Raw genomic sequence first — 27,971 nt, 5'->3', positions numbered from 1 at the left:
TTGTCAGTCACGGACAGGAGGGCTGCCATGGGCACATCTTGGCCCAGACTTTCAACATGGATGCTGGTTCAAGTCCCAGCTGCTCCACCTGTGAGGCAGCTCTATGCTGATGGCCTGGAAAAGCAGCAGGAGATGGCCAAGGTGCTTGGGCCCCTGCACCCGTGTGGGAATCCCAAGATGAAGCTCATGGCTTCAGATGGGGCCATTCAGGGAGTGAACCAGCAGAAGGAGGATTTCTCTCATTGTATGTAACTCTGCCTCTCAAATAAATAAATCTTTAGGGAAAAAAATAAAAAGAATATATATGCAATAAATAGAAGTTTTTATATGTATATATATATATATATACACACACATTTGTAAAGATCTGATATAATTAATTACCAGTTTAATGGTAAATAATATAACTATTACCATGCATAAAATTTTTTTATTCAATATAATTGCTTTAAAATTTATTCTCACAGGCTGGCTCCACAGCTCGATAGGCTAATCCTCTGCCTGCGGCGCCAGCACACTGGGTTCTAGTCCCAGTCAGGGCGCCGGATTCTGTCCCAGTTGCTCCTCTTTCAGTCCAGCTCTCTGCTGTAGCCCGGGAAGGCAGTGGAGGATGGCCCAAGTGCTTGGGCCCTGCACCGCATGGGAGACCAGGAGAAGCACCTGGTTCCTGGCTTCGGATCGGTGCAGTGCCGGCCGTAGCAGCCACTTGGGGGTGAACCAACGGAAAAAGGTAGACCTTTCTCTCTGTCTCTTTCTCTCTCTCACTGTCTAACTCTGCCTGTCCAAAAAAAAAAAAAATTCTTACAAAGTCCTATTATCAATTTTTATATAAGAAATTCTAAATAATTTGCATATATAGAACTGATTCCATTTTAGTTGTTTTGTGTATTTTTTAATTTTATTTATAGTGAATAAGGAAAGATCCACATATTTGTTAAAATGTTGAACCTAATGATGAAAAGATAGTATAAGTAAATGTATTGTTTTATCTATACTAATTATAAAATAATAAAAGCATTTTTAAAAGATTTATTTTATTTATTTGAAAGGCAAAGTCACAGAGAGGTAGAGGCAGAGAGAGGGAGAGAGTTCTTCCATCTGCTGGTTCACTCTCCAAATGGCCACAACGGCTGAAGCTGCACCAATCCGAAGCCAGGAGCCAGGAGCTTCCTTGGAATCTCCCACGTGGGTGCAGGGGCCTAAGGACTTGGGCCATTTTCTACTGCTTTCCCAGTATATATCAGAGAGTTTGATTACAAGTGGAGCAGCTGGGACTTGAAACGATGCCCCAATGGGATGCCGGCACTGCAGGGGGCTGCTTTCCCTCTATGCCACAGTGCTGGCCCCAATGATATAAGTATTCTATCTTCACTAATTATACTTGGGAAATATTATATAACCAAGGGCATATTGAAATAATTAGAGAAACAAGTGAGACATATATAATTTTGTCCAGATAGTCATTTGTCTCTTATTCAGCCAGTCTAGGTAAGATATATGATTGAGAATTTTCAAAAGGTGAAAGAAACATTGAACGAACCTATAGGTAATAGAGTGCAACATATTTGAGTTAATTTTTTTAAACACCAAGAAAATATGTCACAGCAAAAGAGTCAGAAAATTTACTTTTAAATTTATAGACCTTTTTCTTTCAATAGCTTAATTTGTATAACAGTTATGATCTATCGTTCTTACTGTTAAAACTGCCCAACAGAAATAAAGTGTGGTGTTGCAAACCTCTTACAGTTAGAAATTATGTAGTTGTCATTTGGACCATAAAGGAATTTTCTATTTCCTCAAATCAAACATGATTTACTGTTTTAATGTTTGATTTCCATTTCTGTCAGATTAAAAACTGCAGTAGACATTGATAAATGTACTTCCAATCCCTGTTAAAACTGGTGTGGGATTTCACTATAGTTGCTTGCTGTGTAAATTATCAGGTAATTATACACTTTTGGCCTATCAAATGAATTCATTTCAAATGAAATTTTTAATTCATTTTTCAATAATTCATGTATTAATTCTCCATAGAAATTTGAGGTTTTGAAAAAATCATATTTTAGCTCCTATTTATGATATTTTTATAAATACAAATCATATGTTGTAGCAACTAGGGTTCTGTTTAGGTGGCATCATAAGAATCTTTGAAAGAAAATGAAGGTTGACACAATAGCATTCAGGGAATATGCTATAAGCATGTAATATTGTAATCCTGAATCCATTCAAAACTTTAATTAATTTAAATCTCCTCAGGGATTATTAACAGTATGTTTACCTCTGTTTTTTCCTTCAGAATGCTTTAATACATATATCCATGAAGAAAAGTACAGAAATTATCAAATATATTGCTTAAAATGTAGTTAAATATATAAGTAGAAACAAATTTTAGATTGTGTATATATAACTTCTATTCCCTAAACAACATTTACTGCTTTCAAAATATGAGATTTTATATTAACTGAAACTATTTATTACATGTGAAGGTATGTAGGCAGTGTTTTGCCAAATCATAAAATCGTAGAATTATAGAATTGCATAGATAATTAAGCCCTTAGTTTTAAATGAATGTACCCAAACTTCTAGTTAGGTGCAAATATAGTCTAAAAGTTTCAGAAATGTTCAAAACAGTGACTAAGAACATGTCCTCCTACAAATATACTGAACATAATGAGAGGATTGGGTGATAAGCCACAACATGAAATGAAAATTATCTATATTTTATTAGTCAGTGACTTTTTCATGTAATTATATACTATTACTACTTGTAGTAAACTATGTGCTTTTTTAAAAAAAGATTTATTTATTTATTTGAAAGTCAGAGTTATGTAGAGAGAGGAGAGGCGGGGAGGGGGGGTCTTTCATCCACTTGTTCACTCCCCAGTTGGCCGCAATGGCTGGAGATGCACCCATCTGAAGCCAGGAGCCAGGAGCTTCTTCCAGGTCTCCCACATGAGTGCAGAGGCCCAAGGACTTGGTCCATCTTCTACTGCTTTCCCAGGCTATAGCAGAGAGCTGGATCAGAAGTGGAACAGCCAGGACTTGAATCAGTGCCCATATGGGATGCCAGCACTGAAGGCGGTGGCCTTACCCGCTATGCCACAGCGCTTGCTCCAATTATGTGTTTTTAGTACTCCTTCTGTTAAAAAAAAAAAAATTCTTAGCTAATTTACCCTACTAAAGTTGTTGGAGTAACCTTGTCTAAATATTTATTTATTTGTTTGTTTGTTTGTTTGTTTGGTTCTACATGCATTTAGTCCAAACCAATCAGCTTTGCTTAAATGCATGACAGTCTACTTGATCATATTTCTTTTTTAAAACAGAGGCCTATTTTTGCTGAACCAGGGATCAATTATATTTGTAGAAACTTTCTCATTTGAATTTTTCTCTGAGTCACTTCGTCTCACAAAGCAGCTTCTCTTTTGGCTGTGCTCATCTCTTGGCTATGATTTGGTGTGCCATATTTGCTGTTAATATTTTGCTACCATTTGGTGCTTACTTCCATATGGCTACAGGGGAATTATATTATAAACTGTGTTCCTATGTGGGAAGTATATGTTCCTAGATGAAATGTACCCTGAAAATGCATTAACAATACTACTGTTATTAAATTATGAAATATTCCTTTGACGGTAGCCACTCAAAACTATTCATATTTGATAACATTTAGCCATATAGCCTCTCTGGGCTGTCCACAGAACTTTTTTTTAAGGTTTTATTTATTTATTTGGGAGGTAAAATTACAGACAGTGAGAGGGAGAGACAGAGAAAGGTCTTTCTTCCGTTGGTTCACTCCCCAAATGGCCGCAATGGCAGGAGCTGCGCCGATCCGAAGCCAGGAGCCAGGTGCTTCTTCTAGGTCTCCCATATGGGTGCAGGGGCCCACACACTTGGGCCATCTTTTACTGCTTTCCCAGGCCAAAGCAGAGAGCTGAATTGGAAGTGGAGCAGCCGGGACTAGAACCGGAGCCCGTGTGGGATGCCGGCACCGCAGGTGGAGGATTAACCTACTGAGTTCACGGCACCAGCCCCTGTCCACAGAACTTTGAATAGAATCAGACATAAGTACACGGCACCAAAGGTAGGGCTCTGTGAAATTAACTCAGAAAAGTTCATTTAGGAGATATAATACAACAAGTAAAAACAAGAGTTAGTTGTGATATCTACTATTAGCCTGAAACTTCCATGTTGGCCAAGTCATAGTATTAAAGAAAGCAAAAATTATAGAGTTAATAATGTTTCCTGAGGAGTCAACATGTTGTGTAGCCTCTAAGAGAATTGTGCACCTCTCATTTTTGCTTATTTCTTAGACTTTAAAAATAATTCTAATGCTTATTTTCAGTTTTCAAAGAAAAGCATATACACAAATGCATATCTCAATAAGTTATTATAAAATGACTAAGGTAACAAAGCTTTGTGACTCCAACATAGGTGAAGACAAGGGACTCCTGGAGACCCTGCATATGCAATGACAAGAGAAACCCCTCCCCCCAATGCCCCCAATATAAACAACTCTCATCACTTCCCTAGAAACATTCTTGTCTATTTTCACGTTTGTAGCACTTGTGCACACTCTTAGAAAATATTGTTTAGGTGCACAGTTTTATTTTATTTTATTTTTTAAATTTTTTGCCAGGTAGTGTTAGACAGTGAGAAAGAGAGACACAGAGTTATAGACAGTGAGAGAGAGAGACAGAGAGAAAGGTCTTCCTTCCGTTGGTTCACCCCCCAAATAGCCACTATGGCTGGCGTTGCGCCAATCCGAAGCCAGGAGCCAGCTGCTTCCTCCTGGTCTCCCATGCGGTACAGGTGCCCAAGCACTTGGGCCATCCTCCACTGTCTTCCCAGGCCACAGCAGAGAGTTGGACTGGAAGAGGAGCAACCGGGACTAGTACCCGGTGCCCTAGCCAGGACTAGAACCCAGGGTGCCGGCACTGCAGGCGGAGGATTAGCCAAATGAGCCACGGCACCGGCCAGGTGCACAATGTTTAAATGTGTTTTAAGTATATAGAAAAATGTCAGATTCTTCATTATTTCATTCTGGGACTAAAATTCTAACTCAAGATTATTTTGTTGGTCTGTCTTATATTTTACCTTTTTGATCATGATGCATAAGTGTTTGCATTCAATAGAAACCATGCTTCAAATTTTGGATTTTGGTTTTCTTCTGGGTCCAGTGACATGGATTATTATACTCTCTCACAATTCTGGGCAGTGGAGCACATCTCTATGTTGGCTACAATTGTGTGCCATGTTGCCAGTACTTTTTTGATACGGGTATTAAATAAATTAGTCATTCAACACATTTTTATAAAACATACTTTGTGACAGGTGATTTTGCTTTACAGTAGGCTCATGAAACTGTCCTGGGCATGTTGAAGGTAGGCTAGGCTAAGCTCTAAATGGTAGGAATAATAAATACAATTTTACTTATGATATTTTCATTTTATAATAATTTTACCAGGAAGTAAACCCATTATGAACAAACAGCATCTGATACAACTTTCCCTTAACTTCTTAAGTTTGATATTGTTATGTCCTTCCTTCTATATTAAAATATTTGTCTTAAAAACACAAAGGACAACAAAATCAGAGTATCACATTATTGCTCAGGTACTTCATTCATCACTATGTACAACACAGGACAAAACTAATAAACTCATAATCAACATAATTGCTGATGTTTTTAATTTTGTTCATGAACACATCTTAACCTTTCCGAACTCTTTGTATCCTACCTCGATATTCTTAGGGTACTTTCATTTTTGTGTAATACACTTTCCTTTTTATCCCTTTGGTGTTCATACAACTAAATATGTGTATAATGCTCACTTGTTCTTCTATTGGTTTCCATTTAAGTTTTTTTTCTTCCTAAAGTCAATTTTTTAGGATATCTCTCTGGAAGGACTTATAACAATTCTTGTAATTTTGTGTTCTGATAAACATATATCTGTGCTTCATGTATTTGAAAATCAGTTATGATGGTTGCAAAATTCTTGATTCACATTTTTTGATGTGTATTAAAGGATTCTCTTTTTGAAATTTTATTTCATTTTACTTTATTTCAAAGGCAGAGAGTGATAGAGATTTGTGTCTGCAATTGTTTACTCCCCAAATGGATATAGCACTGGACCGGGCTGAAGCCAGGAGCCTGGAATTCAATCAGTGTCTCCCATGTGGGTGACAAAGACCTAAGTGCTTGAGCCATGATAGTAATCTAATTTTCTTTACATTATAAATCACTGCTTTTTTTTCAGCATACATTCTTTTAAGTGGGGATTTTACTAGAGAATGTCTGATGCAGATCACTGTGGCTTTATTTTATCTTTCCATGTACTTCACATTTTATTTTTTTCTTAATGTTTACTTATTGGAGGGATATATATATATATACACATACATACACACACACACACCTATATATATATAGAGAGAGAGAGAGAAAGAGAGAGAGAGAGAGGAAAGCAGGGAGAGAGAACAGACTGCTGTGCCCTTCCTTAGATACTAGTTTGGGCCAAGAACTCAATATAGGTTGGCAGGAGCCCAATCACTTGATCCATCACCTGCTATCTCCCAGGAAATACATTAACAGGAAACTGGAGCCAGGAGTCAGAGCCAGAAATATAAGCCAGGCCCTCTGATATGGGATGTCAACATCTTAATTTGTAAACCAAACACCTGCCCTAAAAAACGTTTTTCAGAACACTTTTCTTGAATATTTTTGACATTTGATCATTTTCTCTTGTTTTGTTTTATTATTCAAGGAAATCATACATAAACATATAATTTCTCCAATGTTAAATGGCTTTTCTATTCTATATTTTTTTAAAGATTATATTTATTTATTTGAGAGGTAGAGTTACAGACAGTGAGAGGGAAAGACAGAGAGAGAGGTCTTCCTTCTGTTGGTTCACTCCACAGATGGCTGCAATGGCCAGAGCTGCGCCAATCTGAAGCCAGGAGCCAGGAGGTTCTTCCGGGTCTCCTATGCGGGTGCAGAGGCCCAAGGGCTTGGGCCATCTTCTTCTGCTTTCCAAGGCCATAGCAGAGAGCTGGATTGTAAGATGAACAGTTGGAACTAGAACCAGAGCCCATATGGAATGCTTGCGCCGCAGGCGGAGGATTAACCTACTGTGCCACTGGACCGGCCCCTCCAATGTGAAGTTTCAATATTTGTCTATTCCTTTCAAATCCTTTTTACATCTTTCTTAATTTCCTTCTCATTGAATATATCATCTCTAATTATCTTAAGTGAATATCTCTTATGTATATTCCTTGCTATGTATTTTTGGCTTAGTTTTCATTTTATTTATTTATTTATTTATGTATTTTCCAGATAGAGATAGATAGTGAGAGAGAGAGAGACAGAGAGAAAGGCTTCCTTTGGCTGGTTCACTCCCCAAGTGGCCACTAGGCCGGAGCTACGCTGATCCAAAACCAGGAGCCAGGTGTCTCCTTCTACTCTCCCATGCAGGCGCAGGGACCCAAGCATGTTGGCCATCCTCCACTGCCTTCCTGGGCCACAGCAGAGAGCCAGACTGGAAGAGGAGCAACCGTTACTAGAATCTGGTGCCCATATGGGATGCCGACGCCACAGGTGAAGAATTAACCAAGTGAGCCATGGCGCCGGCCCAGGTTTCATTTTTGAAATTTCTTCCTTTTCAGATTCTTTGCTAAGTTCTATGACTTCCTAACTGATTTTTCTAATTTGTATTTTTTTCATTTACAACTTTTGGTATTTTCTTAATGTCTGTTATCTCATCTTGAAATAATACATTGCAGGTATAAACAACATTTGATAGTGTTTTTGTCATTTCATTTCATTATTTTAGAAACTTGTATTGTTTCTATCACTCTTTTTATTTCTAATAACTTTGTGTTACAGTTGACCTTGATGGATTCTTTTGCTCATTTTCATTCTCTACTTACCCTTCCAGATATTTAGAATAAGACATGGTTTAAGATAGCTTGTCTACATCCACAGGGCTCCCTTTTTGTTTTTTTTGTTTGTTTGTTTGTTTGTTTTTTGCGATTGTTAGATCCTTTTTTATTGTTTTATATTGGGCACTTACCTGCTGAGATATTTTTGATCTGTTTCCCTTTTGTCTGATTTTCCATTTCCTTAACCTCTGTTTCCACTATCATGCTCAATTTCTATACTACTGACAACATTTGCACCCCAATGGGGGTTTTGTTTGGAAGAGATTTATGACAACTCAGTTTTGTGTGTTTATGGGGTCAGAGTTTTGAAAATACTTTGTTTTTCCTTCTACTTTCACATTACAGCAGATAAGACCCTTCAAACTTTTGCTGCTCTTGTCTAGTTCATTTACTGTGTGTTGAAGTAAATACCTGATTGCTATTTGGGATTTCTCTTGCCTCAGTTCATGAAATACCTTGCTCTTCCCCTTGGTTATACATTGAACAATGTCTGTGACAAATAGTTGTTCTGCATATTTTTAAAACTTTTCCCCTAAGTCTGTACATGTTATGAATATTCATTGGAATACCATTTCACCAGATTTTCTGTATATCCTGCTAATGAACTTTTTGTTTTATTTCATTAGCCAGTTAATCTCTCCTATTCTAGGTGGGAATTCAGGAAAAAAAATCTAAAAACTACCAAACATTGCCATTAGTTTATTCAGAATCTCACTCCCAACGGTATTAGTTATTTCCTCATGTGTCTTTTTAACACTGGGTGCGTATTATCAACACATTTTCCCATATAGAACAGGCTGAAAATGGAAACCTTCTTTTGTAGTGCAAAGAGTAGAAAATCACTCCTTGGAGTGACTACATAACAGCTTTTATATGTGAAGTAAATATTTTGTTTCTTTCTAAATTATAGTATTTTCACACCTTTTGTCAGTGGCAACCACTTTATATACATATATATATATATATATAATGAAAATACATTCTAAATGCATTTCTTCTTAAAATTTTAAAACATATTTGAAAGACAGAAACAGAAAGACAGATCGGCAGAGAATTCTATCCACTGGCTCATTCCCAAATGCCTGCAACAACCAAGGCCGGGTTAGATAAAAGCCAGGAACTGGGACCTCCAGCCAGATCTCCCGTGTGTATGGCGGGGAGAAAAGCTCTTGAGTCACCACTGCTGTCTCTCAGAGTGCACATTAGCAGGAAACTAGAATCAAAAACAGAGCTGGGTACTTATACACAGGCACTCAACATGGGATGCACACATTCCAAGTGGCATCCTAACCACTACACCAAATGTCCACCCAAATACATTTATTTATGTGACTTTCATAAAAAATATTTATTTAGGGGCCGGCGCTGTGGCACACTAAAGTGTGTGGAGAGGAATGATCGCATGGTTAGCCAGGAAGCAGAGACAGGTGTCAGACTCTCTTTCTATAGCCTGTGCTCTCATAGGAACTATCTTCTGAGTACAAAGACCTTTAGAGACCTCCCACCAGGCCCACCTCTAAGATGCCATAACTCAATAAAGCCTCCACACTTAATCCACCTGCTGTTAATGTAAAACTTTGGGATTTAAGCATCTCCATTGAGTTTGAGGAGGCAAGCACTATTCAATTAAGAACCAGGGTATAGTAAGACATGAAGCTTATGTTTCACCAGCATTTTTCACAGGAATGGGAGATTAGTCGAAACTTCGTAAAACATGCACAGGGCTTTTGGCTTTTACCCAGAGACTGACTGGGACACATGCAAAGTGTTACACTAAGTGTTGTGTCATATCTGCTTTCTGGGAAGAATGAATGTGACTGCAGTTGCAGAATGAATTGTCAGGTGGATAGGCCCCAAGGGACAGAGGCCACATGCAGAGCTGTTATTGTCATCCAAAGGAGATTTGAGGCCAGTCAGAACTAGTTAGTTTTAGTCTTAATGGAAGAGTGAATATTTCATGCAGTTATTTAGGAGGTCTGATGTCATATCATTACTGAAATAAATGGGAATGAAATTAACAGACATGTTAATCATTTGGGTTTAGTTAGTTAAAATGAAGTTCTGAGGAGAGTCAGATTTCTGGCTTGAGCATCTGGATATCATGAGTGTTTTTTTCAGTATAAGCAGGATTAGAAATCAAAAATTTGTTGAGCTCGATGAAGTCTTAGTTTGGGAAATGCTGAATCTGAGATGTTCTTAGTATGCACAAACTACCTTTCAATAGCTATTTAAATGGGAAACTTTCTGAAGCATAGAAGACAGATCTGGGATGAGGCATGGAGATATTTAATACCAGAGTAGAAACAGGAGGAGCTACATGAGGAAACCTATTAACAAAAGAGGAAGCAGAACAGTCTGGATATCACCAGAGGAAACAACAGTTTGAAGTTTTTCAAGAGTGGTTTTACAGAATGAAAGAATAATAGTACAAAGCCCTCCACAAAGAGTGAAGATATAGGGCCAGTGCTGTGGCATAGTAGGTTAAGCCTCCACCTGTGACACCAGCATCCCATGTGGATTCTGGTGCCTGTCCCAGCTGCTCTTCTTCTGATCCAGCTCTCTGCTATGGCCTGGAGAAGCACTAGAAAGTGGCCAAAGTCCTTGAGCCCCTGTGCTCGCATGGGAGACCTAGAAAAAACTCCTAGCTCTTGCCTGCAGAGCAGTGCAGTTCCAGACAGTTGTGGCCATTTGAGGAGTGAACAAGCACATGGAAAATCTTTCTGTCTCTTCCTATCCCTGTCTGTTAGTCTGTCTGTCAAATAAATAGATATATTCTTAAAAAACAACAGCAACAAAGAGTGAAGCTGTAATAGGAGAAATTGAGAATGGGCAAGAAGGAAGATGATAAAGATCACAATTGATTAATTAACAATAAGTCTGCATAATGTCTATTTATTATTTGAGAGATGGAGATGTATCACAGTGAGGGCAATATCTTCGGCTTGGCCACAGGAGTACATGACTGATGCAAGTAGACTATTAAGGGAATGGGATGCAATGATTTTATGGTGGTCCAAATGGATGCTGGCATTAACAAACATGGTACAATTAAGATTGAAGAAGAAAACTTCTCAGGCAACAAAATGTTCAGTGAAAAGGAAAAGTTTTTAAAAGAATGTGAAAACTTAGCAATGTTGGCATGGAATGTAGTGTCATTAACTGTCAGTAAGCTTAGCAATACCAGTGATTTTTATATGAATAGGGATTAATGGCCAGCAAATACCAGTACGAACTAAGCATATTAACTGTACTTTCATCTCTAACTCCCTAGCATAGGATAGAACAAAGAGCTGCTGCTTTAAGATATAGACATAGAAACTGTGATTAAATTACTGACCTATACTACACTGGTTCTGTAATATTTAAATAACACAAAGACATTACAGATATCACAAACAGGAAGTAAAGTCAAATTTAAAAACCGTGGTGATTTTAGAAAGGGAGAGTAGTATCTTGTATCATATTCTCTGTGTGTGGATGATATTTTCATGGTGGATGTTATCTGATATGATAGAATGCTCTCATGCTGGTCATCATCAAAAGTCCCTCTGTTCCCCTTACTCACATTTGCTAGTTAATAATTCTTTATATAAAATTTTCCATGTGTAAATTTATAAAGTAGCTTTTTCTCCTATCTGGGACCTAACAAACCCTTTGTTTTCTGGATGCATTAAACACATTTTCCATTTCATGCATTCTGAATCACCCATTATGCTTTTCTTTACATTTTATGCTTTCTAAACCCAGAGAGCCAAAATTGAGTGTATTTTTATGAAATATATGCTGTATCTAACAATCTATAGATATTAGATTTCATTAAATTTGTTAGGTCTTTTCTGTTTTAATGTCTGTCCTAGACTTCAATTTTCAAGACTAATGAAGTATAATCACTTAACTGTGTCCAATTATTCAGAAGGAATATCTATCTATCTATATGTATGTATGTATTAATCTGGATTTTTAAAAATGACTTGCTGGGAAACATTGAGTTAGTCTAGAAACAGATTTTCAACTGCATTCTCCACATATACAGCTTTTATCTATTTTGAATATACTTAATATTCTCTCTCTCATTGTCTACTTTTCTTCCTTCCTTCACTCTGATCCAGTAGACACACATCATTAAGGTTAGTATAATGGAAGTAAATCTCTTAATTCTTTGAATTACATTGCCATTTTCTTCCTAACAAGGCCATTTTCATAAACTGTTTTAAAGTAGAATTAGGAAATAGACCATGAATTTTCTCTATTTTGTCCTTTGCAGAATAAGCATTCTTCCTGCAAAATATGACATCACATTCAAATGACCAGTCCCATTTGATGTTGTTCCATAATTAAGCAAATATTTCATAGCCCATCTCCCAATTGTTGCATGCACAGTATCTCATTAGTATCTTCACAGTGCAATGTGTAACTATTTGTGAATGAATAAATGCATTCGCTGCAGTGAGATTAGTGTATGATTAGCAAGTGTCTACTAAGAAAGGAACTGATTTGAAAGCATAAAATCTAACCAATTTAGATAGCTTCCCTGATGAATTCAAGCTTGAATCAATTTGTACTCAGTCTTTTGAATGTGCTGTAATTTTGACTAAAAACTGAAACAAGATTATTTCTGTAAATCTAATATCTCCTTTTTGAAGTGCTCTCTGATATAAAGTCTACTGTACCATGAAATAGGTCTGTTGTACTTTTCCTTTCAACTCTGATAACATGCCTAATAAAGTCCTGCTTCATTATATAGAAAAAAGGTATTCATTTCTGAACCTGAGCATTACAGGAAAATGGGTCTCCATATTGTTATTCCACATGATAGACTATTAGGAAAACTGCAAGTGTATAATTATCAATAGTAATCTTGTTATTACCAATTGTTCATGACCTGGAAATAGGTTCAAAATTGCTGAGGGCACAATCAGAGCTAATTTTTACCATTTATGTTACTGAGCTTTAAGAAACTTGCAGAATATCACCAACTCCATCTTATCGATTCTAACAAAATATTCCCATTTGATAATGACTAGTAAAAATTAATTAAGAAATAAATTACCTTTGTTGACCATGAATATGAGGATTTTATATAGAATCAGGAGTAAACAAATCAGGCACTAACACATATTCAGATACTTCTTGCTTTATTTCTTTGCAGAACCAAATGAGCTAGCCACAAATCTTCCCCTCCCTTACTTTACGGCATTTACTTCAGAATCTTATGACTGTAAATTCCTTCTCTGTCCCCTTGAAGAATCAGCCCTTGAGAAGCCTCTTATCAGTTACACAGCCAAGGTTATCATTCTTCTGGAACTTAGACCATCCCTTTGACATATTCCCATCAAGGAAGCTAATGCCCTATCCCCCAATCTCTGCGGGACAGTAGGATCCTAAGTTTGGCAAGTGCCTTGTTCCAAATTGTAAACCTGCATGCTGTCTTGCAGACATAGAAAGTTTTCTCTTCTTTTTTGGTAGAGCCAAATAAGAAACAAATATGGCTTATATGAGTCCTCTCATTCTAGTTCGTAAAAATTCTCTTGGAGGTAGTTTTAGTCTCTCTTCTCCTTTGCAACTGCCTTGAATATCATATTCCATGCCTACTTAATTTAGCAAAAGCATTTTTGTTCTGACAATAGCCCCCCTATTTCTATAAAATTGCCTGAATTTCTCTTAAAGAGTTGCATAAACTTTAAAACTTAAGGGTACTTTTAAATGAATATTATGTTCTTAGAGTTATATTCTTTTGAGAAGAATAACAGGCAAATGATTAGAAAATTTTGAAATATTTGTAAATTCATTGTGAAAATGCTATAAACTTTACTGCAAATGCTCTTTTTCACAAATGTTCAACTGAACAAAGATTGTGTACAAACTGATACATAAGAAATGCACTGTTGAATGTATTTCCTAAAACTATGTTGTCATCTATTTCTAGAAATTCACTGTATTGCATCTTATCAATGTAGGAAAATATCTGTCCTATAAATAGGACACTGAAACAATGTGTATTGCAGAGTACACGAACTCCAGCATGTTGCTTCTTGAAACTATTTGTTGACAAGTTCTGACCTCTGTGCTTGGGAGTAAAGTAGATTTACAAATGTCTGGAGTGGTAGAGAATCCACAGTCATATTCTATTTACTGGTTATGTACAGCTTGTTGGTACACCTTCAAAATATTGGATTTGAAGCTATGGGCACCATGAGGGAAAACATTAAATAAGCAACCTCTGAAACTGGCAACACTGATGAAGAAACAACCAAGAGGACTGTATGATTACAAATTGTATACAAATAATGGAATTCTTATTGTAAAATGACTAGATAAGGTGTCATTATTGGATCAAAGTATGATACAGCAGAATTACTTAGCTAAGTTCAACAATTGGAAAAATACCTTTGCCTCAACCAAAGGTATTGAGTACCAGTAACAATTCAGTTGTGGTACAGATAAACTCAGTTGTTTGTTTCCATATGGTACAAAAAAAAAGAGTTGCATAAACTTAATTGTTTGTTGAAGTATGGCTCTTTATTTTATATGAAAATAGCATACCAACTCTTCTAATATTGTATAGTCCGTATAATATAAAACTTTTTCCAGTCAATATTTTTCCAGTCAAAATTAGGCTGGGGGAGAAGCCATGTTTGAAGTGTCTAAATCTACCTGTTAATCAGATATAATTTAATCCATTTCTAAATAGAATTAATATAGAAAAAGGTACTAAATTCGTATATGATGGTGCTTACTGGTTTGAAATTTGATATCTATGAAAAGATCATATTGAGGAAACATTATTAAACTGCTAAATGATACATCTTGTATAGTCTGCAAGGATGTCTTGGAAAAGTTAAGTACTTCCTTTCTAAGGAGATCCTGTACTGACATTTCTTTCTGATGTTAGGATGGAGATTCCTCTTCAGTATTTAATGTGTTGTTATATAAGAAACACAGCAATCATGTAACTGGTCAATTTTTATTCTTAATTGCTGCTAGAAATATTGAGACTGCACTAGTGGCACAGCTAAAATGATAATACTTTAGGATATGACATGTTTAACCATATTCTTTGAGTTCATATGATAACTTTTTTCTGGCTCCAACTTGGTGTCTAATTTCTTTGTGTCATGTATGTTTCATCTGTTCCCAATATTCTCCAATACAGTATATAAGACTGATTTATACAGATAGGTTGGTAGAGAGCTGGCCTCTTAGCTATTTGTTTGGTGTGATAATAGGACTTCTCCAAAAGATGTTGGCTTTGGAAACCCTGCCTCAGTTATTTTGGGTGATATTCAATACATGTCCTTCCAGCTGAAGTCTTATGGCCATGTAATCCTTAGCAGGTGGCATCACAATAAGAAGCATGTTGATGGTGAGATGGAAACAGAGCAGGTTAGAGGAGAAATGCATGCCATTTGGTAACAAAAGGATTTACTCTATGGACATGAGTAACGTAAAATATATGAGTGCTTCTGTGCAGAAATCATACATTAAAGTGAATGAAATATAAAGATAAAGAAATACCATAGCAGAATACTTGCATGAGAAATGCATCTTTGTTACCCACCAGATAGGAGATGCAGAAAGTTATATAAAACCTATTTATGTAAATCCCTCATCTCTAAAATGGAGATAAGGATAGCACCTGCATCTTAAAGTTAGAACTAGAGACGTGAGCAGATGTAGAGATAGTAAATGCTATATAATTGTGAGCCATCCAGTTTAATCTGGAGATATATAAAACACTTATTAAAATGGGTAATTTGGGGGTCATGAGAAATGGTATAGTAGATAAAGCCACCACCTGCATTGCCGTCATCTCATATGGGTGCTGGTTTGAGTCCCAGCTGCTCCATTTCCAATCCAACTCTCTGCTATGGCCTGGGAAGGCAGTAGAAGATGGCCTAAGTCCTTGGGCCCCTGCACCCAAGTGGGAGAACCAGAAGAAGCTCCTGGCTGCGAATCAGCAAAGCTCTGGCCTTTGCAGCCAATTGGAGGGTGAAGCAGCAGATGGAAAACCTCTCTTTCTCTCTAAATCTAAAAAAAAAAGAAATGGATAATTTTTGGGAAACTTCAAGTTTCTCTTGAAAACCCCTTATATCTAAAATAATAGCAAATGCGATACACAATAAAGTGTTTTTCACAGCTAAAGGAAGTAATCTTTTTTTTTTTTTCTAAGATGGAAATCTTAGTCTGACAGTTTGGGGATGCAAGCTATATTATTCATACCCATGTTAAATAGAAATGCCACGTTCAGATTCTACAGCAGTTAGATGAAAAATTTGTTAGAGTGATTTGTGTATTTCACAATTCATCAGCTTTTAACTATTCCTTAAAGGAGTTAATTTTTTCTTCATTTATTTCTCTTTTGTTAAATCCATATTTGCCAATTATGTGATTCATTATTTTTATAGTAAGTCACTATTATAAAAAATGGCTTATTCAAGTATAAGTACTGATTATAATGTAGCCTCAAACTATAGTGAAATGAATTCTTTATAACAAATAACAAAACCTCTTTTGTACATTTTGAGGAATTAAATTAAATAACAAATATTAATGTATCACAGAAGAAAGTGCCTAATAGAAAGTGAGGTTTAAACTATATTTTGTTTTTAAATATTATTTATTTATTTAACAAATCGAGACAGACAGACACACACACACACACACAGCTCCCATCCATTGGTTCACTCCCTAAATGCCTACAAAAGGCGGACTGAATCACAGAGCCAGGGACTCAGTCCAGGTCTCTGCAGATCCAATCATTGCTGCCTTGCAGGATTTGCTGGAAACTAGTGATTTTTATGACTTTCAAGCTAGTCATATATATATATATATATATATTCATCCATTTAAAGTATTTCACAACAATGAAATTTTTCAGATGTCATTGAAACTTGCAAAATATATACACATGTGTATGTTATATTTTACAACAGACTTTTGGGAAAGAATTTTACTTTTGTAAAAGAATTTTACTTTTTCAGAAAAAAATGTGCCTTTATGAAGTCCCATCACATCTCTCGGTGCAGAAACTGGAGCAGTGAACCTGGCATCGCCTTCAGCCTCAGTCTCCTAGGAGTCTATCAAGGGAAGATGTCACTTTTCTCAAGGGTTGTGAGGACCAAGGCAGAATGGGTGGGAAGCCTACATCATACTGGTTCTAGACCCTCTGAGAAAAGTGCTAGCCTGGGCCATGCACAATTGATGCTGCTTTCTATGCTTTTTAAGCCAAGGAAACAGTTACTATTTGTTGACCAGACCTTAAATAAGACAATGAACTGAAAAACACTATGCCACTGACAGAAACTATAAAAAATGAATAGATAACTCATGGATCATCAGAATTAAAATCTGTTGTGTCAAAGGAAATTACTGAGGAAATGAAGACATCCCACTTGATGGAACAAATGCTTGCAAGTCTTGCACCTTAGAATGGATTTGTGTCCAGGATACGCAAAGAACAGTCATGTCAGTAACAGAAAGGAAATCCACTGAAAATGGGTGAAGGGTTGGCATAGACATCAACCCAAAGAAGATACACAATGGTCAAGAAGCACATGAGACAGTGCTGCACCCTAGTGCCCAAGTTCACATCTAGTCCTCACTCAGAGAATAGAAAGAATGCAGGTGGGGGAAATGCAGAGAGAAGGGAGCCTGCCCCCTTGTGTTGGGAAGGCAAACAGTGGCAGTGGCTACGGAGAATTGTTTGGCATTTTCTCAGAAAGCTGGGTGCAGAGTTTTGAGATGACTTGGCAGTTCTCTAACAAGAGGAAGAAGCTATAGGTCCACACAACAGCTTGTTCACACGTATCTGTTCATAGCAGTATTCTTAACAGCCATAAAGAAAAAGGAGTGGGTAGAGAGGAAGGGGAAAAAAGAGGGAGGGAGGAAGGAAGGTAAGAAGGAAGGAAGGACTGATGGATAAATGGGAAGGAGGGAGAGAGGGGGGAGAGAGAGAGAGAGAGGGAGAGGGAGAGGGAGAGGGAGAGGGAGAGGGAGGGAATGAGGGAGGGAGGGAGGAACAACTGAAAACCCCTTCCATGAATATTGGAGCAATAAATCTGCTGCATGTGCTGTACCCAGCAGTGGAATATCAGTCTATCATAAAAGAAACTAAGTTCTAATGCAGTGAGAGAATTTTGAGAATGTTGTACCAGATTTTAAAAAAAAAAGACAGATATTAAAGGCTATTCATTGTGTGCACCTGTACAGAAGGCAAATCCACAATGACAGGGAGTAAATTCTGATGGCCAGGGGGAGGGCCTTGGGCTTGGGGTTCCTTTCTGGGGTTGAGAATGCTCTCAATTTAAACAATAATGATGCCTCTATGAGCTTGTGAGTGCACTGAAAGCACTGAATTATACACTTTAAAGTGGTTTTTACAGTGGTGAATTTTAATTATGCAAATTTTATCGCAAAAAAAAATAACAAATAAGCACCTAGTAAACTAAATGCACTGGGAATGCACATGAGCTGCTGAAGCACACAGCTAGCCTACTGCCTGATGGCACCAGGTGGACTGGGGTGGCCCAGTGCTCCTCAGTCCCCTGGTTTCCTGCCTTAGATATTTTCTTGGTAGAAAGAGCAAAGTGACCTCTCTCATGGAATCACGGCACAGCAGCACAATCCAACCCTGACTGGGACTGCATGGGGAGGTCTGAGTTAAGAGTCCCAGGGATTGCATGGTCTCCTTTTGTGAGGGGATTCCAGTTTTCCGGAAGAGACCAAGATGTGGATGGTGTCAGCCAAGGAGAGGGTTACAGCTACTGTGTTTCTTTTCTCATTCATATTTTGCCTCCATTTTTCTAGAATGAATACCCATGCATTAGGTGGATTTTTTTAATAGATGGAAATATGATGTTTCTTAAAAGCTGCCAAGGGAAACTTAAAACTCTGTACTGCAAATGCCTTTCCAGAACCCCTCCTGCACCAAGAGCAGGGATTCCCAAGTGCCAGAGCCAAGGTCTTGAAGTCAAAACTTTCAATATTTTTAAAACTTAGAAACAAACTGCTGAATGTGATATGTTTGAAAAATGAGAAGAGGTTCCATTTTGAAAGCAACAGATTCCCAGACCAGTTCTTAACTTTAAGTCTGCTACAATAGATGACTATTTAAAATGGTTTCTTAGTAGGGAGAATGATTGACCTAGCATTTAATCTGCCAGTTGATATGCCTACATTCTGTATCACAGTGCCTGGGTTTGATCCCCAGCTCCAGCTCTTGACTCGTTTTTTTCCAGTGCAAACTCTGTGAGGCATCAGTGATGGTTCAAGTGGTAGAATCCCTAACAGCCTTGTGGGACACCTCACCTACATTTCTGGATCCTGGCTGAGTCCCACTGAGACAGCCTTCTTATGGGCACTTGGGAAGTGAAAAAGCAGATGGCAGTAAATAGTCAGTCTATCTTAAATAAATAAAATTTAAAAATAATAAACTAAAACACTTTCTTATTATTTCAATCCTTTGATTTGCTCACTCATTTTTAAATTTTTGATATATAGTTATACACATCATTTATTTGTTCTCCACTAGAAAAATTATTTATTTTGCTCACTTATTGTATAATATATTATCAACCACATACTGGTATGTAGTAAATTACATAATACTTTACTCATTATCCTGAGATTCTGTAGATTTTTTACAGTCTAATACATTAGTTAAACCATAACTTCTTCAAATAATTCATTTGAAATATATCTATCATTATTTTAGAAATCTTTTATTTAATAAGTATAAATTGCATAGATATAGCTTTTGGAATATACCGGTTTTTCCCTCCCATACCCACCCTCTCACTCCCACTGTTATCCCACCTCCTACTCCCTCTCCCATCCCATTCTTAATTGATTCATTTTAAATTATGTCTATATATAGAACATCAACTCTATACTAAGTAAAAATTTCAACAGTTTGCAAACACACAGACACACAAAGTATAAAGTACTGTTTGAAGGCAAGTTTTACCATTACTTCTCAGAGTATAACTCATTAAGGACAGAGGTCCTACATGGGGAGCAAATGCACAGTGAATTCTGTTGATTTAACAATTGACACTCTTATTTATGTCATTGATCACCTGAGGCTTTTATCATGAGCTGTGAAGGCTATGAAAACCTTCTGAATCCACAAACTCCACCATTACTTAGACAGGGCAATAAGCAATGTGGAAGTTCTCTCCTCCCTTCAAAGAAAGGTATGTCCTTCTTTGATGGTCCCTTCTTTCCACTGGTCTCTCATTCACAGAGATCTTTTATGTAGGCCATTTTTTTGCCACAATGTCTTGGTTTCCATGCCTGAAATGCTCTCATGGGCTTTTCAGCCAAATCTAAATAACTTAAGGGCTGATTCTGAGGCAGTGGAATAAAAAGAATAAAATAACACAGCAAACTCACTTTGTCCCTTTGGGATTGGCTTATTTCACTCAGTATGATGATTTCCAGATTCTCCATTTTGTTGCAAATGACCGCATTTCATTTTCTTACTGCTGTGTAGTTTTCATAGAGTACGTATCACATACTTTCTTTATCCAGTTTCAGTTGATAGGCATTTAGATTGATTCTATATCGTAGCTATTGTGAATTAAGCCACAGTAAACATGGAGGTGCAGATAGCTCTTTTCTTTGCTGATTTAATTTACCTTGGGTAAATTTTGAGGAGTGGGATGGCTGAGTCATGTGGTAGGGATATGTTCAGATTTCTGAGGTATCTCCATATTGTCTTCCATAGTGGCTTTACCAGTTTGCATTCCCACCAACAGTGGATTAGGGTACCTTTTTTCCCACATCCTTGCCAGCATCTGTTGTTGGTAGATTTCTATATTAGAGCCATTCTAACTGGAGTGAGGTGAAACCTCCTAGTGGTTTGATTTGCATTTCCCTGATTGCTAGTGATCTTGAACATTTTTTCATGTATATGTCGGCCATTTGGATTTCCTGTTTTGAAAAATGTCTGTTTAGGTCCTTGGCCCATCTCTTAAGTGGGTTGTTTGTTTTGTTGTTGTGGAGTTTCTTGATCTCTTTGTAGATTCTGGTTATTAATCCTTTATCAGTTGTATAGTTTGCAAATATTTTTCCCATTCTGTTGGTTGCCTCTTCAATTTCCTGACTGTTTCTTTTGCAGTACAGAAACTTCTCAATTTGATGCAATCCCAAATGTTAATTTTGTCTTTGGCTGCCTGTGCTTCCGGGGTCTTTTCCAAGAAGTCTTTGCTTGTGCCAATATCTTGTAGGGTTTCTCCGATGCTCTCTAATAATTTGATGGTTTCAGGCCATAGATTTAGTTCTTTAAACCATGTTGAGTGGATTTTTGTGTAAGGTGTAAGGTAGGGGTCTTGCTTCATACTTCTGCATGAGGAAATCCAGTTTTCTCAGCACCATTTCTTGAATAAACTGTCCTTGCTCCAGGAATTGGTTTTAGCTCCTTGGTCAAATATAAATTGGTTGTAGAGGTTTGGATTGATTTCTGGTGTTTCTATTCTAGCTATCATTTGTAACTGCTATTCATTTATCTTCAAACATTCTGATTTTCTTCCAGTATTTATATTTGTCATTGAGTCCAATTAGAAAACTTTTCATTTTCTGTTAGTTTAATTTTCTAGTATAGAGATATCTTTCAGTTTTACTTGATATATTTTGTTTCTCTTTATACACACACACACACACACATATATATATGTATATATATATATAATTTCTGTTGTGATTCCCACTTGTTGTCCTCGTATTTTAATTCACATCTTTAAATACAGTTTTTGGAAAGTATTTTAACATATTCATAGTAGATGCTTTATTGTTTTCTCTGTAAAATTAACATCAGGACTTAATCCAATTATATGACAGCATTTATCAGACTGGACAAAAAAGGAAAAAATAATCTATGTGTTTATATTAAAAGATGCCTGTAGATTTTTGTTAAAAAAAGATATGCTATGTAACCTGTAAATATAAGACAATGTCGGGGATTTACTGATAGTTAAACAATTAAAGAACAGATCTCATGAATATAAAAACTCAATATAAAAGAATGATATAACAATTTTAAAACTATGTACACTTATCACTAAAACACAAATATATGAAGCAAGTTCTGTTACTATTCAAATGTCCAAATGCCTTAAGGGCTGATTCTGAGGCCAGAGTGCTGTTTAGGATATCTGCCATTCTATGAGTCTGCTGTGTATCCCACTTCCCATGTTGGATCGTTCTCTCCCTTTTTTATTCTATCAGTTAGTATTAGCAGACACTAGTCTGGTTTATGTGATCCCTTTGATTCTTAGACCTATCAGTATGATCAATTATGAACTGAAATTGATCACTTGGACTAGTGAGATGGCATTGGTACATGCCACCTTGATGGGATTGAATTGGAATCCCCAGGCACATTTCTAACTCTACCATTTGGGGCAAGTCAGCTTGAGCTTGTCCCAAATTGTACATCTTCTCTGTCTCTTATTCCCACTCTTATATTTAACAAAGATCACTTTTCAGTTAAATTTAAACACCTAAGAATAATTGTGTGTTAATTACAGAGTTCAACCAATAGTATTAAGTAGAACAAAAAAAATAATATTTAACCAGAAATACCTTAAAACATTTTCCCCATTTCATCTCTATGATATAATTACTAACAATGGCAAAAATCAATTGTAATACATATAATACATACTAATAAAATACTTATTTATTTCTTGTGGAAGTCATAAATAGACTGATTTAACAAGAAAAAAATTATCATTTCCTGTAGAAATGATAAATAAAATTCTCTAGAATGACATTAGGAGCTCTCACCTAAATAAATAGTAGGCAGTAGGTGCAGGGCAGCAGATGAACACAGGCAGTTCTGTCTCAGTACCAGAAAGGGAAGATGCCACTGACAGATGAGATAACCTTTTAAGAGTACTGTTACTGGGGCCTTCAACAACTGATAAGTTTGCCCTGATATGGTCACCTACAGATAAAACAATTTCTCTATCCTAGGTTCTTTGCACTGCCAGTTTCCTTTGAAATTCCATGATGATTCTTCAGATTAACCCACTGCTACCTGAGACTGGGAAAGAAAATTGTATTTTATGTCAATATGTAGCTATCATACTGTTTTATCAAAGAGTCATTTAGTATATAATTTTCCAGAGCAATAAAGAGTTCATATAATGACTAGCACAAGTAAACAAAAGGCAAATTTTACTGCATGTCATGTACTAAGCAATTTTTCTGAAAATGTTTCATTGCTTTTCATTAATATTTAAAATAAGTTATGATTATGCAAATTTACTTATAAATTATTTAATGAAACAGGACCTGAGTGTGTGTTTGTGTTTATTTTAGTAAATTGTAAACAATACCCTTATGTGAATAATGCAGTTTTTAAAAGAGGAGGTATCAATGAAAATCAGTTTGGTTAACATGCCACAGTCATCCATGAACAGTTTTTGCTAAATTTTAAAGAGATGATAGATGTTTTGAGCTCCACTTGGATCACTAAAATGAGAGAAAAGCCAAAGTTGCAGTCAATGCAAAAATTAAAGATTAAATACTTATTTTCTAGAATTAGACAATACATTGGTTGTTTGCAGGCAAGTAAAAAATCTTGTATATTCTGAACATATATTTAGTTACAAGTTGCTTACCTGACATATTTATAGCAAAATTAATCCTTCACTTGTCCTAACTAATAACTGTTATATTGAGGGAGATGACTGCCTAAATTTCCCATACACAAATGGTAGTATTAGTGCTGATCTTCACAGAACCTCTAGCTACATGTATGAACATAGATTTCAAGGTAGGCATGCATGCTGACCAAAACTACAATCATTGAATATTAATTTAGTCAGAAAAAAGCATTTATATTACTTTTAAATTATAACATTTACTTATTAAAATGCAGAGACAGAGAAAAACAGAAACAGAGTGATATTTTATCTTTCAGTTTACTCTCCAAATGCCTGCAACAACTAAAGCTAGGTGAAGCAAAAGCAAGGAACCTGGAACTTATCCGGGGTCTCTCACATGGATGGCACTCAAGTACTCGAGCCGTCAGTACTGGGTCCCTGGTTGTGCATTAGCAGGTTCTGGATCAACTGTAGAGACAGAACTTGTATCCAGTACTTGTTCTCTGATACAGGATTCTGGCATCCCCAGAGATTTCGATTGTTGCCCCATGTGCATGCCCCTCATGTAATTATTTTTAATTTTCACTTTTAATATAGTTTAACTTGGTATTCTAATGTCAGATTTTAACTTAATATTGTAGCATTTTCTAGTTCATTATATTCATTGCTATTTAAATAGTAAGTAGTTTTTCTCCAACCCAAATTCATATCACCGTTTTATAGGTTTTTCTTTAAGAATAGAGGGAAGATTTATATTTATACAATTTATGAGTAATTCACAATCTATGACAATGTTAATTTTTCTACTCCTTTTAATTCAGAAAGAAAATTAGCTGTCATGAGTCATAAGACTCAATTAAGTGTCAGTCTAGGTTATTTTTTTTCTCATTGGACGTTAACAAGCAATCTTAAGTGATAAAATATGAAAGGTCAACTTTAGCAAAACAACTCCTGCAATGAGCAATAGCAGAAAATCTGAACTGGAGGACTAGTTAAAACAAAATGCCTGATGATATAATTAATGGACATTTCTGTTTTCTTTTCTTGCCACATAGGCTTACGTTGTGAAATTAATAGAAAGAAATGCAATTTCTCACCCTGGCTCCATAACTCTACATCTGCAGAACTCAAGGATAGATTCAAATGCATCTGTCACCCCGGCTTTATCGGTAAATATCATTTAACACCTGTGCCTTCAAAGAGCATTTGGCTCTCAGGGACACTCATCAGGATGTTATTGATTCACTAGTATTTTCTATTTGTTGCTTGTTTATTTCTCTTAGCCTAACATTTGATTTGTGTATCCCAATAACCCGAAACATCTACTCGAGGTCTGGACTCCCAAGCAGAAGATAAATTAATTCACATATAAGCAGACTTTAATGCCTACAAACTCAGAGATTAGTTTGCATTTGGTAATTCCAAGACAAGTTGCTGGGGGTTGTAGTAAGGTGAAGTAAATGGGTTCTGACACTTATATATATATGTGGCATTCTCTGCTAATGAATTTAATCTTAACATCTAAATGGTTTAAAAGACCTGGGCAAATTTAATATCACTTGGCACCTACTTGCTTTCTGAAAATCTAACATTATTTGAAAATTATTGTTAAAAGGTACAAGTTCTGAAATAGATACAGATGAGTGTGCCTCCCGTCCCTGCAAGAATGGAGCCACCTGCATTGACCAACAAAGTAATTACTTCTGCCAATGTATGCCTCCATTTAAAGGTAATGAACACGAAGGGAGAAGACAAAACAAACATAATTAACTTTAAAAAGCATTTCTGTCTCTTGTCTGAACTCATTTCAATCCTGCAACAGCATTATTAGTCCTTCATTTTGTTAAAGTCAGTTTTTAAAGTGACCAACCAGTCATCCAATAGGCGGAAGCTAGAGTGAAATGAGCTTTGTTTCTGCATACACAAAAAAAAATGTTTCTAATTTTGCTTTTAGGAAAGTCACCACTGAAATTAAATGATAAAATGAAATGTGAAGAAGGAATATATTACCAGTTTATTATGGTATAATTGAAATATGTCCCTTATTTAGTTTCTTTTGAAATTGACATTTTCCAACCATTTATTTTTGCATTTAAATTTTGAACTAGCTAAATTTAACTTAACTTGTAGTAAGCCATTAATGTGCTTCTTATCTGATCTCATCTTTGATGGATTATTTTTCCTTCAGGTAAGCATATAATTTTTTCCAAAACTATATAAATTAATGTTTTGCCTTAGAAAATATATATATTCATAATTATTGGGCAAATTAATACATAAAAATAACTCATACTTCCTTGAATTTCATTATCTTTTTCTGAGCCATGAAATTTGAAAATTGTTCAACTAAATATAGATTTAGGTATTTATAAATGTTGTATATATTTATCTAGGAAAGTAACATCTTCTAATTACTTCTCAGAGATGCAAGATTTCATACACCATTTGAAATATTTTGTATCTATTTGAACTCACTAAGTTGTATTTGTTATCTGTTAAATGGTGATAAGAAAATCCTACCTCAATGGATTTAATAAGGGTTAAATGTGATATATTCAAATACTATATTATGTTAAAAATTAATATAGTTAATAATGATTTTAAAAAATTCTAACATGTATATAAGATACATAATAGGCAGTATCACATCATATTTGTTTATCTAAAATGTCAGTGCATATTAATTATGCATCTTTTTTGAACTTTTTATTTAAAAAATTGACATTGAAAAATTATACATATTTATAGATTACTATGTGATGTTTTGTTAAATTTATAGATCAAATAATGTCCAAATGAAGTAACTATATCCTTTCAAACATCATATTTCATTATAATGGAAATATCCAATAATCCTATTTTTTCAACTTTTATTTAATGAATATAAATTTCCAAAGTACAGCTTATGGATTACAATGGCTTCCACCCCCCCATAACTTCCCTCCCACCTGCAACCCTCCCCTTTCCTACTCCCTCTCCCCTTCCATTCACATCAAGATTCATTTTCAATTCTCTTTATATACAGAAGATCAGTTTAGTATATATTAAGTAAAGATTTCAACAGTTTGCACCCACATAGCAACATAAAGTGAAAAATACTGTTGGAGTACTAGTTATAGCATTAAATCACAATGTACAGCACATTAAGGACAGAGATCCTACATGATATTTTTTAAAAATTGATTAATTTTCTATGTGATTTCCAATTTAAAACCAAGTTTTTTTTTTCATTTTCAATTATCTTTATATACAGAAGATCGATTCAGTATATACTAAGTAAAGATTTCATTAGTTTGCACCCACACAGAAACACAAGGTGTAAAAATACTGTTTCAGTACTAGTTATAGCATTACTTCACATTGGACAAAACATTAAGGACAGATCCCACATGAGACGTAAGTACACAGTGACTCCTGTTGTTGATTTAACAATTTGACACTCTTGTTTATGGCATCAGTAATCTCCCTAGGCTCTAGTCATGAGTTGCCAAGGCTATGGAAGCCCTTAGGGTTCGCTGACTTTGATCTTACTCCGATAGGGTCATAGTCAAAGTGGAAGTTCTCTCCTCCCTTCAGAGAAAGGTACCTCCTTCTTTGATGGCCCCGTTCTTTCCACTGGGATCTCACTCACAAAGATCTTTCATTTAGGTCTTTTTTTTTTTTTTCTCCCCAGAGTGTCTTGGCTTTCCATGCCTGAAATCCTCTCATTGGCTTTTCAGCCAGATGCGAATGCCTTAAGGGCTGATTCTGATGCCAGAGTGCTATTTAGGACATCTGCCATTCTATGAGTCTGCTGTGTATCCCGCTTCCCATGTGGGATCGTTCTCTCCATTTTTGGTTCTCTCAGTTAGTATTAGCAGACACTAGTCTTGTTTGTGTGATCCCTTTGACTCTTAGACCTATCAGTGTGATCAATTGTGAACTGAAGTTGATCACTTTGACTAGTGTGATGGCATTGGTACATGCCACCTTGATGGGATTGTATTGGAATCCCCTGGCATGTTTCTAAATCCTATCTTTTTAAATAATAAAATATGTAATAAAATATCTATCTATCTTACTCTACTATGTAGTGGAACCACTGAACTTCTTAATACTATCTAGATAGACTCTACTATGAATCATTTATTATTATTATTTTTTATAGAAAGAGCGCCCATCCTCTGCTTCATTACCAAAAGCCTATGACAGCTGAGACTGGGTCAGGCCAAAGCCAGTAACAAAAACTCAATCCAGGATTCCACATGAATACAGGATATCAATTACTTGAGCCATCACTGACTGCATTAGCAGTAACCTAGGGTCAGATGTGAGAATCCTGTATTCAAACCAGGGACTCTGATGTTGGATTTTGGTATCTTTAATTGCTGGGCAAAACACTCACTTTTAATTGCCCACATTCTAAAGACATAAAGGGAA

General features: G+C 36.0%; 1 protein-coding gene across 1 annotated transcript in view; it reads left to right on the top strand.

The window, feature by feature from the left end:
* The window catches only part of EYS (eyes shut homolog), a 1,789,541-nt gene that overhangs the window by 377,728 nt on the left and 1,383,842 nt on the right, over positions 1–27,971 (top strand). Inside the window, 1 exon segment of the mRNA XM_062187220.1 lies at positions 25,168–25,281. Within this exon segment, the coding sequence (XP_062043204.1) occupies positions 25,168–25,281 (114 nt within the window).

This window comes from Lepus europaeus, chromosome 3 (assembly GCF_033115175.1).
Source record: "Lepus europaeus isolate LE1 chromosome 3, mLepTim1.pri, whole genome shotgun sequence".
Lineage (NCBI taxonomy): Eukaryota > Metazoa > Chordata > Mammalia > Lagomorpha > Leporidae > Lepus > Lepus europaeus.
The sequence above is the reverse complement of the archived record's forward strand: the minus strand, read 5'-3'. Positions and strand labels throughout refer to the sequence as shown.